This window comes from Narcine bancroftii, chromosome 3 (assembly GCF_036971445.1).
Source record: "Narcine bancroftii isolate sNarBan1 chromosome 3, sNarBan1.hap1, whole genome shotgun sequence".
Taxonomy (NCBI): Eukaryota; Metazoa; Chordata; class Chondrichthyes; order Torpediniformes; family Narcinidae; genus Narcine; species Narcine bancroftii.
Genome location: NC_091471.1, coordinates 278,847,414 through 278,861,295, shown reverse-complemented (window position 1 = coordinate 278,861,295; position 13,882 = coordinate 278,847,414). Strand labels below are relative to the sequence as shown.

The window sequence follows — 13,882 nt, the reverse complement described above, 5'->3', positions numbered from 1 at the left end:
TAAAAAAACTGTGCTCAATAAGATACTTATACAAAGAGAGAAATGCAAACAAATGACTGGAATTCATAAACATTCAACCATAAATATTGTACAAAGTGAGTCTCTGATTGTGTTTGTTGTTGAGGAGTCTAATGCTGAAGGGATACCAACCATTCCTGATCCTGATGGTGTGAGTCCTGTACCTCTTCCCTGATGGCAGCCACAAGAACAGAGCATATCCTGGGTGATGTGGATCCTTGAAGATTGCTACTGCTCTGAAATGGCAGTGTTCCATGTAGATTTTTTCAATAGTGGGCTTTCCACTCAGAGGTATTAGTGCCCCCATACCAGGTCAAGATGCAGCCGGTCAGCACACTTTCCACGACACATTTGTAGAAGTTTGCCAAGTTTTTTTGCCAAACTTCCGCAAACTCCTGAGGAAGTAGAGGAGTTGACGTGCTTTCTTCACAATGACCTTCCAGGAAAGGTCCTCCGAGATAGTGACTTCCAGGAATTTAAATTTGCTCACCCTCTCCACCTCTGATCCCCCAATGATCATTGGATTGTACACCTCTGGTTTTCCCCTCCTAAAGTCCTCATGCAACTTGGTTTTGGTGACATTGAGTATGAAGTTGTTGTTAGCACACCATTTGGCCAAGTTTTCAATCTCCCTCCTGTATGCTGACCCACCTTCTTTTATTCAACCCACTTCCACAGAATCTTTAGTGAATTTGTAGATGGTGTCATTGTTATATCGAGCCATAGTCATAGGTGTAAAGAACGTTGAGCAGGGGGCTAAAAATGCGGTGCAGTGGTGCTCTGGTACCAATGGAGATTATGGAGGAGATGTTCTTACCAATCCTCACTGATTTTGGTCTGGAGGTGAGAAAATCCAAGATCCAATTACATAGTCGTGTATTAAGGCCAAGGTCTTGGAATTTCCTGATCAATTCTGAGGGGATGATGGTTTTGAATGCCAAACTGTAGTCAATAAAGAATATCCTGATGCATCTTCATTATCCAGGTGTTCCAGGGTTTATGTGTAGGGTTAGGGTGATGAGATGATGTCTGCCATGGACCTGTTGCTATGGTAGGAAAATTGGAATGGACCCACGTTGCCGCTCAGACAGGTGCTTCAACACCACCTTGTTGATTTTCATTTGAAATTTTGATATATGGTTCCAAGAAAGATTATACAGTATCCCGCACCTATGGGGATTGGTAGATCCTGGAGAAGTGAACTTCGAGTTGCTTGAGATTATGTGTTGCCTGAATAGAGAACTAACATCAAGGGGCGCCAATTTTAAACTTCTGTATTTTTTTACCCATTTATTTTCCACTGTTGCTTGAAGCTGCTGGTTGCTTGAATTATGAACAACGGTACTGTACTTGTCTTCAAAGGATGATTCACCAGATTGACTTCTGGGATGAAGTGAGTGTGCTATGAGGGGAGATAGAGTAGGGTGTGTGCATGTTTTTTTTGGAGTTAGGTGACAGGGTTTGGCAGAGTAGATTCTACAAGATTGCTTCATCTGGGTAGAATGTCGACATAGGGATCATGGCCTCAGGAGAACAAATGAGGTGAATTTTATTCACAAAATATGAATACGAAATCCCCATTCCAAAGGGCAACTCGCTGAGTATATTCTAATTTTTTTGAGGGTATTCGGCTGGACGATGCAAGAGAAGCAGGGAAACGGGTGGGAAAGAGGAAAGGTAGATGATTAGTTAGCATTTTAATTGAAATACGAAGCTATCCACAAGATTCACAACTTCTCCAAGGTCTTCTATTTTAAGAGCTGCTGTAGATGACACCAACTGCTCAGGTCTGCAAACAGACAGAGAAAATAAATGAATCTACCTGCCCCCATTCCAAAAGTGAGCTGCTGGAAGGTTGCTGTGCCTGTTCATGCCGAGCATGAATCAGGATCTCTCGGAAAAGATGAAATGGGGGAGAACCCAGATCATTTGCAACTTATGAAGAAAAAAAATGCTTAGTTCCAGTATGCACTCTCCTATTATCACGTTATTTTCTGACATTATATGAAAGAGTTACCTGGGTTTCCGGTAACACTGTAAACACTATCTTTAGGGGTGCTCTTGACAGTCCAATCCTCATCAACAAAGAATCTATGACCCTGAGGGTGGCACAGCCATTTCATTGCAGGAGGTATGTTTCCACTCTGTGATAGACAGATCTGCCTGGCACTGCTGAGGAAGACACGCTGCAAGACAAAGTTAAATACAGATCTTAAACACAGATGAACCAAGAGTCAAAGTAAATAACAGAATACACAAAATGTTGAATAAAATGAAACATTACTCCATGCTGAGTTAACTCATCTTTGTTCACATGGTTATTGCTCTTGGATCACCAGGCAGCAACCATCTCAAATAAGGCAGTCTTTGGCTACCATGTGTCCCTTCACATCAAGCTCTCCAGTCCCCACACTTACCAACACCCCCCCCCCCCACCCAAGCTTTTCAAGTTGGTAGATGAACACGTACAATCATAAATAAATACCTTCTACAAATGTGTTGAAACAGGCAATAAGAGCTTCCAAATAAAAGAAACTTGCTAACCTTCTTGCCACTCGTCATTTTAAATGCTTGTGCCATTAAAAATATATCCCAGTATAATAAATTGCTTTCAAAAGGCACAGTTAGTGCAGTGGCCAGCACATTACATTCCCAGCAACCTACGTTCATATCTGTCACTGTCTGTAAGGAGTTTGTACGTTCTCCCCATGACTGATGCGAGTTTCCCCTGGATGTTAGTTTCCTCCCACTCTAACAGGGTTAGTAGGTTAATCGGGTCTTAGTGTCTGGAATCAGCTTCTACTGTGTTGCAAAAACATTTAAAATTTAAGTTAGAAAAGCAACAAAAGAATCATTCCTGAAACCAATCTCTGGCACTCAACTACAACAGATGGGCTTATGGGAAAATGACTTCACCTGATGAAATGGTGCATATAATGATAAATCATTCTTCAAATTCTTTAAATAGATTTAATCAAACGCACCTCCTCGTGGAAGTATCAAAGAATAGGAAAGCAGAATTATTAACCTGAAAATAAAACAGCTTTCATCTGCACCATGAAGGCACTGGAGAGCACTCTGACACCCTCCACTGGACAGAAGCATCAAGGCACGGCGAGCCATTGAGAAGGAAGAATTTCCTCTTCACTTCTGAAGGACCCATATTCACTTATCCTTTCTCACATTTAGACAAATAATTCAAAGCTTTTTTCCCCTATACACATAACTTCGTACTTTGATTCCTTTTTAAAAAAAAAAAATCAATGTCCTCATTATTCTTTGCTGGCTTGCACAGCCAATGTTAGTACAGTAAGGCTGCCAAGAGGGGGGAGACAGGCAACTTGGCGGACATTCACCACAGAGGCCTTCTTACTTTTCTTTAGTTCTGATGAAAGGTCATCAGAATCTCCACAGATGCTGCTTGATCTACAAGCATCTTCAGTTATGTATATAGTTTTTTTTAAAAAATCCATTCTCCTAATAACAGTCATGTCTGGTTCAATCAAGTTACCACAAAAGCCTCCTGTGAATCTTAGTAGAGTTAGCAGGAATAGAGCAGGGAGGCTTCAAAGCCAGACACAATCTAACCCACTGCACCCTCGACATTGTCTGCATGGGCCCACACACATGGCATTCCATGGTAAACATCAACAGAAACCATGGCTGATTTTTCTTGTTTGCAGCAAGATGTACCTATAACTCAGACCTAACAAATCAGTATTTTCCAACAAATACATCAATGAATTACGTGGATGCTACTCACGGTCATGAAGTGCAGCCTCCTGTGCAGGCTGATTTTAATGCGAATTGCTGCTGCCACGTACATCTCTGCCATGGTGGCAACAGAGATAGCATCTCCAGCAGATTCAGCAAGGTTTACTGCACTCAGTGCCATATTAATTGCAGATAGGTAACTTCCACCCAATTTGCCTAAGAATTACAAGAAACAAGACAGCTGTTAATTTATAAATGAGGTAATGCATGGAGAAATCATTAAAATACTGCCAAAAAATTTTTAAAAAAATAAGAGGACACTTTGTACCACCAGAACTCTCATCTCCTTCTAGGCCTAAGCTACTCTCATCTAGAGAGCCACGTATGACGCACAAATGAAATTTTTTAATAAGCAATTGATCTCTCACAATAATTAAATCAAAATGCTCTCCAACTCCTAACTTCTTTTAATTGTTTCCTTTTCTTGATGTTCAACTTTTCAAGCATATCAGGAAGGAGAGCACCACGTACCAGGGGAGCTGAAAACAAGATGTACCATTAAGCCTCTCCGCTCAAGTGAGTCTTAGAGATTACATGGTGTGACAGAAATGCCTCTGGATTTCTTGCCAACACTCCATAATCCTGACATTACCTTATTTGCTGCTTTTGGGATCTTATGTACAAACTGACTGCTGTGCATCTGTTATTACAACAGCAAACACATTACAAAAATAGTCCATTGCACAAGCACCATTATAAATACAATTTCCTTCTTTCACCTATACTTAAAACTTGGCCTGATTTAAAGGGGATATAGTAAAAACACAATGCTGGAGAAACTCAGAGGTACTTTATAAAACAAAGACAAAGGTACATAATCAACATTTCAGGCCTGAGCCCTTCACCAATGTATGTAAAATTTAGGCAGACACATGAATATGATGGTTGGTGGGAGGGGGGGGGGCGGGGGGGGGGGGCAGAGGAGGGTCTGGGAGATGACCACAGGCCCATAGACAATGTGGATAAGGGAGGGAGGACATGAGAAATCAGGAGGAGGTGGGATAGCACTCTGTATGGAGAGGAAAGAGGGTGGACAACCGGAAGAGAGTGAGAATGGGGCATGGTCTAGCAGAAAGCGGGGAAGTCGATGTTAATGCCATCAGGTTGGGGAGTGCCCAGATGGAATATTAGATGTTGCTCATCCGATTTATGGGTGGCCTTGGTTTGACAGTGCATGAGGCCATGGACAGGCAGGTCGGCGCAAGGTTGGAGTGCAGAATTGAAATGATTGGCCACTGGGAGATCCCTGTTATGGATGCAGAGTGAAGGTGCATTCTCCCAGTTTGTGTATAGTCTCTCCGATGTAGAGAAGACCACAACGGGAGCAATGCAGAAGTTGACTCCCGAAGATTCACAAGGGCAGTGTTGCTTCCCTTGGAAGGTCTGTTTGTGGCCCTGAAGACCTTTTCCAGAATTTGTAGGCTCCTTTAAATACTTCTTGGCAAACTGTAATCTGCCCATTCTTTCTATGGCTAACTAGTGGTTTGCATCTTGCTGTGTAGCCTGTGTATTTTGGTTCATGAAGTCTTCTGCAGACCGTAGTCATCGACATATTCACACCTGCCTCCTGAAGAATGTTTCTGATTTGTCGAACATAACATTTCGGGATTTTTCTTCATTATCTGCAGTAGAGATCTTTCTTGGAATACCAGTCCCTTTGTGATTACTGACCTGTATGTTCTTTCTTCTTATTGATGTTCTAAACAGTTGATTTTGGAAATTCTAAGGTTTGGGTGATGCCTCTCACTGTTTTATTCTTGTTTCTCAGCTGCATCATGGTTTATCTGACTTTAATTGGCACAACTCTGGTCCTCACATTGAAAAGTGGCAACTACAGACTCCAAAAGTGATCAAAAGCTTAGAAGCAAACCTAAGTCTTTTATACCTCACCAAAGAAGCAATTAAACACACCCGAGCAATCACGAACACCAGTGAAGCCAAATGTCCCGAGCATTATTATCCCTTGAAATGTGGGGACTATATATAAAATGTGCTGTAATTTCTACATGGTCAAAATGTATACAAATAATCTTGAATAAAATCTGGAATGTGCACTTTAATTACATGCAAATTGTTTGATAACAATTTTTTTTTGGTAATTATTTATTTATTACACAATGAACCATATCAACCAATATATTTACGGATGCATCTCTAAATATTCAGTGACATTTTCTCTTTTTTCCCCATCCCTCCAAAAACACTAAATATTGAACATATAAAATACAATAAAACAATATCTTTATACAAAAGGAATACAAACAAAAAAGATGCGTCATCTACTTATTCACATTAAATCTGATCGTGTTTATCTTCTTATCATTTTAGGTGGTGGTGGTCCTAGGCCTGCTCTTTCTGCCATGTTCCATATATGATTCCCAGGTTTCCCCAATCATTATAACTTTGTCTTTTAAATTATATGTGATTTTTTTTCCCCCCAATGGGATACACTTGGTTATATATTCCGTTAATGTTTATAGTCATATAGTGTGGCCATCTTATATCTTTATTTTCACTTCTTTTCCGCCTCTTCACCACCTCCATCCCTTTTTTCCATTACTGTTTTTTTTAAGTTTTCCATTTTAATCTCAATATATGACAACGCACTTAAGATATGAAATACCTCAACAATCCCCACAAGCAATAATCCTATAACCCCAAATGACCTCCCCTCCTTGGATTGCCCCTTGTCGGCAACCATAACTCCCCTTTCTATTCGGTTTGCGAACTTACTCGCAAGCGTCAACCAATTTCGCAGTGACCATTATTCTCCCACCCCCAGAGAACACTATTTTCCTATACTTATAAGCTCTCTCTCTCTTTTTTTTCCCTTTTTCCCCTTCTCTTATCCATCTTTAAATCTTTATATATACACATTATCTTTACTTTTTATTTTTACATATTTTTGTATATTTCCTTGCCAGTCATCCTTCTTGTCACTCCTCCTCCCCTCTTCTCCTGTCCTGCAAATGTTCAGCAAATTCTTGGGCTTTCTTTGGGTCCAAGAACAGTCTATTCTGTTCCCCAGGAATAAATACTTTGAGTACTGCTGGATGTCTTAATATAAAGTTAAACCCTTTCTTCCATTAGATTGTTTTTGCTGTGTTGAATTCCTTCCTCTTCTTTAGAAGTTCGAAGTTTATGTGCGGGTAAAAAAAATATTTTTTGTCCCTTATATTCCAACGGCTTATTGTCTTCTCTAACCTTCATTCTTGCCTGCTCCAGTACGTTTTCTCTTGTCATATATCTTACAAATTTTACCAATATGGATCTCAGTTTTTGATGTGGTGGCAGTTTCGATACTAGCGCTCTATGCACCCTTTTGATTTCTATTTCTTCATGTGAATCTGTCATTCCCAGCACCTTCGGGATTCATTCTTTTATAAATTCCTTCATATCTAACCCTTCTTTGCCTTCTTTCAGGCCCACTATTTTTATGTTGTTTCGCCTACTGTAGTTTTCCAATACGTCAATTTTTTGTGACAATAAATCTTGTGATTTTAATTTTTTTTCGCTCTCTTCCAACTTCCCTCTTAAATCATTTATCTCCATTTCTACAGCAGTTTCTCATTCCTCCATATTTTCTACTCTTTTCCCTATTTCAGTCATGACCAACTCTAAGCTTTGCATTCTGTCTTCAGCTCTTTTCATTTTTCTTTTGATTGAACTAAATTCTAATGATAGTCATTCTTTTAATTGCCTCATTTGTTCTTCGAAAAAGGTTTTATCTAAACTTTGTTCTTCTATTTTACCTTGCTCTTTCCTTTGAAATTCTTGGTTTTCCTCCTCTTCGGTGTCTGTATCTATGTCTGTGTCATCTTCTCTTCTTCTCTGTATATCTTTATCCTTCTCTGGTGAGCTGTGTATCCTTGCTGGTCCTCCAGCTGCCGGTTGCCCCGTTGTCGCTCACCCTCTTCCAGCCCTTCATTCTCTTTCTCACCACTCTTTTTTGCTTACTTCCCCCAGCCGAACGCCCCGATACTGGGCGTCTCTCAGCTGGGCCGCTCCGTAGTTGGCCACTCCTCAGCTGAGTCCCCCTCCCGCCGGCATTAACCGTTTCTTTTACTTGCGCACTGCGCACCTGCAACTCTTTGTGCATGTGCACCTCTTCTTGGCTCTGAGAGCCTTTTTTTTTATATAAAGTCCACCAGTTGGGAGGACACCGCTCCTCTGGGGATACCAACTCTGGAGATCGGCCCCTCCTCTCCACGGTGGCTCTCTGCTCCGACGTGCAGGTAAGGCCGCCTTCTTTCTTCTCCAGTGATTTTCGTTCTTCCCTTTTCTCTGTTATTCTTACTTTTTCTCCTTTGGGTTCCATCTTCTGTCTCTTCTCTGTAACTTTATCTTTCTCTTCCTGTATTTTATGTGTTTGATAACAAATTTAAAACTCCAAATAAATTTAGACATACAGCATTTTAACAGGCCATTTGGGTACATGAGTCTGTGCCAGCCAATTAACCTACTTCCCTGGTATGTTTCAAACAGTGGAAGGAAACCAGATCCCCGGGAAAACCCATGCAGTCGTGGATTCTGACAGACAGCGCGGGATTTCGAACCCCGGTCCCAATCGCTGGCGCTGTAAAGGCAACTGTGCCGCTTAGTCAGACTAATTTCAAAACCAACTGCAGATTAACTTGATGCAGAAATGCATTTGCCTTGGACACAGCTTGTTATTCAAAAGTTCTTTTCTATTTTGCATGGATCCTATACCTGTCATGTGAAGTTGCTGTAGCTTGTGATAGACCAACGCAGCCTCCTGAATGCACTTCCTCATGTCATCCTTCAGTTCTTGATTCTGCCGGAAACCTCCAGCCTGTGCTGCAAACCAGCGCCCAATCCACAGTCGCTGTAGAATGTGTCGGATAATGTTCCACATCAGGCTGCAGACAAAATCTAAATTGGAGGTTGGCAGTGGGCGCCCCAATGCTTTCAAACAAATCCAGAGGTTCTGGGAGGCCTGTGCAAAATCTCCCTGTTAAAACAAAAACATGGCTGTTATTTTTCCAGAGATTCCAAAATGCCATTGCTCTTTTTTTTTTAAAAAACAAAATAAGGCTGGAAACAAAGACAGAAATAGAAAGGTTGAGGACGTTGGGAATAATGCTCTGATTTGCATCTATTTCAATGTATGAACTATTGTAGGAAAGGCAGAAGAGCTTAGAACATGGATCAGCAAGTGGAGTTTTGACATTGTGAGTACAGGTACTCCCCACCATATGTCCGTGTTCCATTCTGGACAAACGGTGATATTTTGAAATGGACACATGTTGGAATTACGTACTCCCTCATTAGTCAGTATCCCGGAGTCCATAGGTTGGGCATGGCCATCTTAATTCCTGTGCGCATGCGCGAGTCTTTGAGGGGGGTGCATGCATGGTGAGTTCATGTATTGGAGTTCGGTTGGTGCACGCAAGTTAAGGACCCTAACAATATTGAATTTCCCCCTCTTAACTTTCGCGCATGCGCCAACCAAACTTCGATACATGAACACTCTGCGCATGAACCCCCACCGAAGACTTGCACACATGCACAGGAATCAAGATGGCCATGACCAGCCTACGGACCCCAGGACGCTGACTAACAAGCGTGCATATTTTGGCTCTTACATGCTCTGTATCCCTATTATAATTTTCCAAATACAATATAAACATGTAAAATTTGTATGTTTTCTTTATATTTAAAAAAATTAAAGATAAAAATCACTCGAATATTCGGATGGACGCAAGTCGAGGAGAACCTGTATTAGTGAGACTTGGTTGCAGGAGAAACAGGACTAGTAGCTCAATTTTCTGGGGTTTCGCTGTTTCAGAAACAATAGAGGGGGTGAGATGGCGTTGCTAGTCCAGGAAAATGTCATGACTAGTCATGACATTTAGTCTGACTAAGCGGCAGTGCTCAGATAGAACTGACTGTCTACTGAGGCTATATGTGTGGAACTGAGGAATGGGAAAGGAATGAACGCGTTAATGGGATTGTATTATAGATCATCCAATAGTCAGCGGGAACTAGAGGAGCAAATTTGTCAAGGATAGCAGATAATTGCAAGGAAAAACAAAGGTTATGATAGTAGGTGATTTTACCTTTCCAAATATTATTTGGGACTCCCATACTATAAAAGGGCTGGATGGGTTTGTTTGTCATTTGTGTTCAGAAAAGTTTCTGTAATCGATTTATAGAGGCCTTGACTAGAGAGACAATACTGCATCTCCTATTAGGGAACAAGAGAGAGCAGGTGATGGAAGTGCTTTGAATACTTTGGATCTTATGATCATGCCATTAATTTCAAGATAATTATGGAAAAGGACAAGTCTGGTCCTCAGGTTGAGATTAAAAATTGGAAAAAGCCAAATTTTAATTCCATCAGAAAGGAGATGGCAAGTGTGGAATGGAACAGGTTGCTTCCTGGCAAAGTTGTGCTTGGTAAATTTGAGAGTATAAAGTTTGTATGTTCCTGTCAGAATTAAAGGCAAGCAAAGGCAAGGTTTTCGAAATATATTGAGGCCCAAGACAAGAAGGAGAAGGAAGTGTTTCAATAGCATCTCAATTTCGTCACCAGAAAGATCACACTAGATTGAGTGCACATCAACAAGGCAGCCCCTCACCCTTCCTTGAATACTCCGACCACATATCCATCCTGCTAACCCCAGCAAAATGAACAAGCCAATTCACAGGGAGACTTTGACATGGTCAGGGGAGGAGGGGCAGTTGGAGCCATTTCAGGGCAGCAGCTACCTACAACTGTTATGTAAACAACAATGCTTTCACAAGCTCAGTGACTATTATCAAGATCACAACCAGGTCGAACAAGAAACCATGGTTGGATGCGGGCTTCAGCACAGGAGACAATATGCCACTAAAATCAGCCAGGGCTGAACTCTCCCAACAATGTCATCAAGTTTGCAGATAAAACGACTGCAGTTTGCCTCATCAGCAACAATGATGAGAAGAGGTGGAATATCTTGTGAAATATCTCTCCCTGAAGCTGAATTCACGGGAAAGTTTTGGCAGAATGAAGTTTGTGTAGCGCTCGTGTTCTCGAGTGCCTAACTTCCGCAACGACAGCCTAATTTTCCACGCCTCGTTGAACTTGGCAGAGTCAACTGCAAATAAGTCTTCATACTTTTTGAACCAAGTTTCAAATGAATTTGACTCTGGGTCAAATGAGAACTCCGTGATAGAGCTCATTAAAGCATCTGCCAAATGTAGATTAACTTCAGGCTCAACTTCTACAGTGGCTGGAGTCCCAGCGGACATTTTCTCCACCAGCTGGTCAACTAGCCTCACTTGTATTTCATCAGTTTTTCTGCTGCTGCTTGAGGACCACCTGCAGCAGATTCATTATGACTGTCATTGTCACCTCGTCGTCAAAATGGTGTGAATGTGCCTAATGTTTGTGCTGTGCATGGGTTGTGTGGAATACAAGCTTCCACCTCGTTAGACCCAGAGAGAAACGAGACACCAGTGTTTTTCCAAATCCAAAGAACAAACCCTTTTATTTACAATTAGAGAACTATTTATAGTATTTACAATGCCCTTGGTCCCGAGGGAACTTTCACGAGCCATCTCTCACACATGTGACTGGATTAATTGATCGATGGCTCAAGTCCCAAGAACCGCTAACACCCACTCTTGGTGACGGCGGGGCATCCTAGCAATTACTTATTTAAAAATGGGACATTCAGAAAAGGATACGAAGGTGGTAAACAAGTGTATTCTAATTCTTCACATGGGAATCATTGCCTTCTGGTCTGGTGTGTATCTGTGGGCTAAACTAGTCACTGAAAACACCTGAAGTGACACAAGGCAGTTAATTCTTCACAAGCACGAATGTAAAAATTTATTGTGACAATCAAACAATAATAACGAATGTGTTCACAGCAAGGTCAGGGAGGAAAGATGATGCAGAAAAATTGTTTCTTTGTGGCAATAAATCCATGAAAGGTTCATAAAATTTTCGTCTAGAAATTCTATGCATGGCCTGTTTTTATGGGCCATTTAATCAAATTTGACTGGAAACTTGATTGTATTTACTTTGTGCAAGCACTTATTTTCTGTAAATGGCTGGTCAGTTCTCTGTACATATGAAGTATATGCACATGGAGACCACTGTGCAACAAATGAAGTAAACTGGTGTACAATCACATCAGAATCTCAAACTGTTCTTTTTTTGTGCTGTTAAAGCCCACGTGGACAAAAACTCCTGCTCTAATGCAACATGTTCAAAGCATTAGAAGTACTTTGGAATTGGAACAAAAAACTCCAGACACACAAATCTGAAATGAAAACAAAAAATACTGGAAACACTCAGCAAGTCAGACAGAATCAGTGGAAAGATCATTCATGTTACAAACCGCACATATTGAGTAGCAATAAACAATGAACCAAACAGTGTTTAATTCTAAAACACTAATTTTATTTCTAACTCTTTAAACTATAGTCTTAACTTTTAAACTATCCTTAACACTAGATCTATCCCCAGCTATGCGCAGATGTCTAGTCTGTGTGTGTCTTGTCTGTGTGTGTGATATACCAAGCCATTACAGTCCAGGCTAAAATCCAGAAAGTTCAGACTTTTAAATTCAGTGTTGAAGTGTAGACCTTTGAAATTTGATGCCCAGAATTAATGTTGTACTGACGGGAAGTCTGGAGTTGTGCCTGCTACAGACTCACAAATTCTCCTTGCATTGCCTTTGAAGAAATGTCCATCCACATGAGCTCCCAGTCCTTTTGTAGGCAAGACTCAAACTGGGCAGCCTCCACAAAGCTTCCAAGGCACCGGTCTCTCCAAGTGACCTGCATTTTGCTTCCCCAAAAGACCCTCCTGGCACAAGTCAAAAGGCCTCGCCATTCACAGAGCGTGCTTTGTTGTGAATTCCACAAAAATGGCTGGCCACAAGAGCTGCTTCAATAAGCTGCTTCCCCTTCAGCCGTCAGAATGGTTCTCCCTTGCAAAATCAGTGTCTTTGCAAATGTATTGAATTCTGGAACAGAATGTGACAAGCCTTCTCTCAGTTCTTCCAATGTATCAATGGGCTGTGACTTGTGTTAAATGTTAATTGTGACCATTCAGTCCCTCATGTCTATACTATCCCCTACAGCAATAATCCCATTTTACTAAAACAGGTGCTCGTAATATTAGATTTAATATTTCACATCAACGACCAACAGAATTGAAAGTGAAAAACAGCTTGTTTAAAGATTCAGAAACTGGAGATAATGTGGAGAGAAAACAAAGGGAATATCTGTGATAGGATGCAGACAATCCAGGTAACAATCAATGGCAGATGGAGAGAGAAATTAAACAAAAGTTTTTGGCTGTTTTTAGCACTTTTGATGCTTCAGATATCCAGCAACTGCATCCCAATTTAAACGCTAAAGGAGTAAATTTACTTATTAACTAAAAGACACAAAATGAAATTGTATTACTCAAATAACCTTGGCCATTCTGTATCACAGACAAGCCCTTCCCGCTTTGGAACTGGAAACAAACTGGTCTTCTCACTCACTAGTTCTGATGAATTATATTAACTGGAAATATTGACTGTTTCTCTCTCCAGAGGGCAGTACAGTGGCACTACAAGTATTGATCTTGTTTCACAGCTCCAAGTGTTTGACCCTGATTATCCGTGTGGAGTTTGCACATTCTCCCTGTGACTAGGTGGGTTTCCCAGTTGTTCCAGGTTCCTCCCACAATCCAAAACCATGCAGAGTTTTAGGTTAATAATGCTACTGAAACCCAAATGTAAGTAAGTGTGTGGTTAGAGAATCAGAGTAGGGCAGTAGACTGATGTAATTGCTCTCAGAGCTGGCACAGTCTCCATGGGATGAACAGCCTTGTTGTAAAGTACTTTGAAAAATAGCATAAAGCGCTGCCCAACCTGCTGAATATTTATGCAAGTTGGAATGTCCGATTTCTGGGGTTCTAGCCAAATTAGCACCTCTACTGCTTAGGGTAGATAGGGTCATTGGGATGTTATGTATTATGAGCTCCCCTTTTAGTAAAATGGGACTACCACTGTAAGGAATAATATAGACAGGAGGAACTAAATGGTCACAGTTCACATTAACGTTTCAGAGAAGCACCATCACA

General features: G+C 41.1%; 1 protein-coding gene across 3 annotated transcripts in view; it reads right to left on the bottom strand.

Annotated features, from left to right (window-relative positions):
- Positions 1-13,882, bottom strand: part of srebf1 (sterol regulatory element binding transcription factor 1) — an 80,074-nt gene that overhangs the window by 23,183 nt on the left and 43,009 nt on the right. For all 3 annotated transcript variants that reach the window (XM_069928267.1, XM_069928265.1, XM_069928266.1), the window contains exons 10-12: positions 8,503-8,764; positions 3,782-3,948; positions 2,036-2,204 (exon numbers count right to left, since the gene is read on the bottom strand). In XM_069928267.1, the coding sequence (XP_069784368.1) occupies positions 2,036-2,204; positions 3,782-3,948; positions 8,503-8,764 (598 nt within the window). The remainder of the gene's footprint in view (positions 1-2,035; positions 2,205-3,781; positions 3,949-8,502; positions 8,765-13,882) is intronic.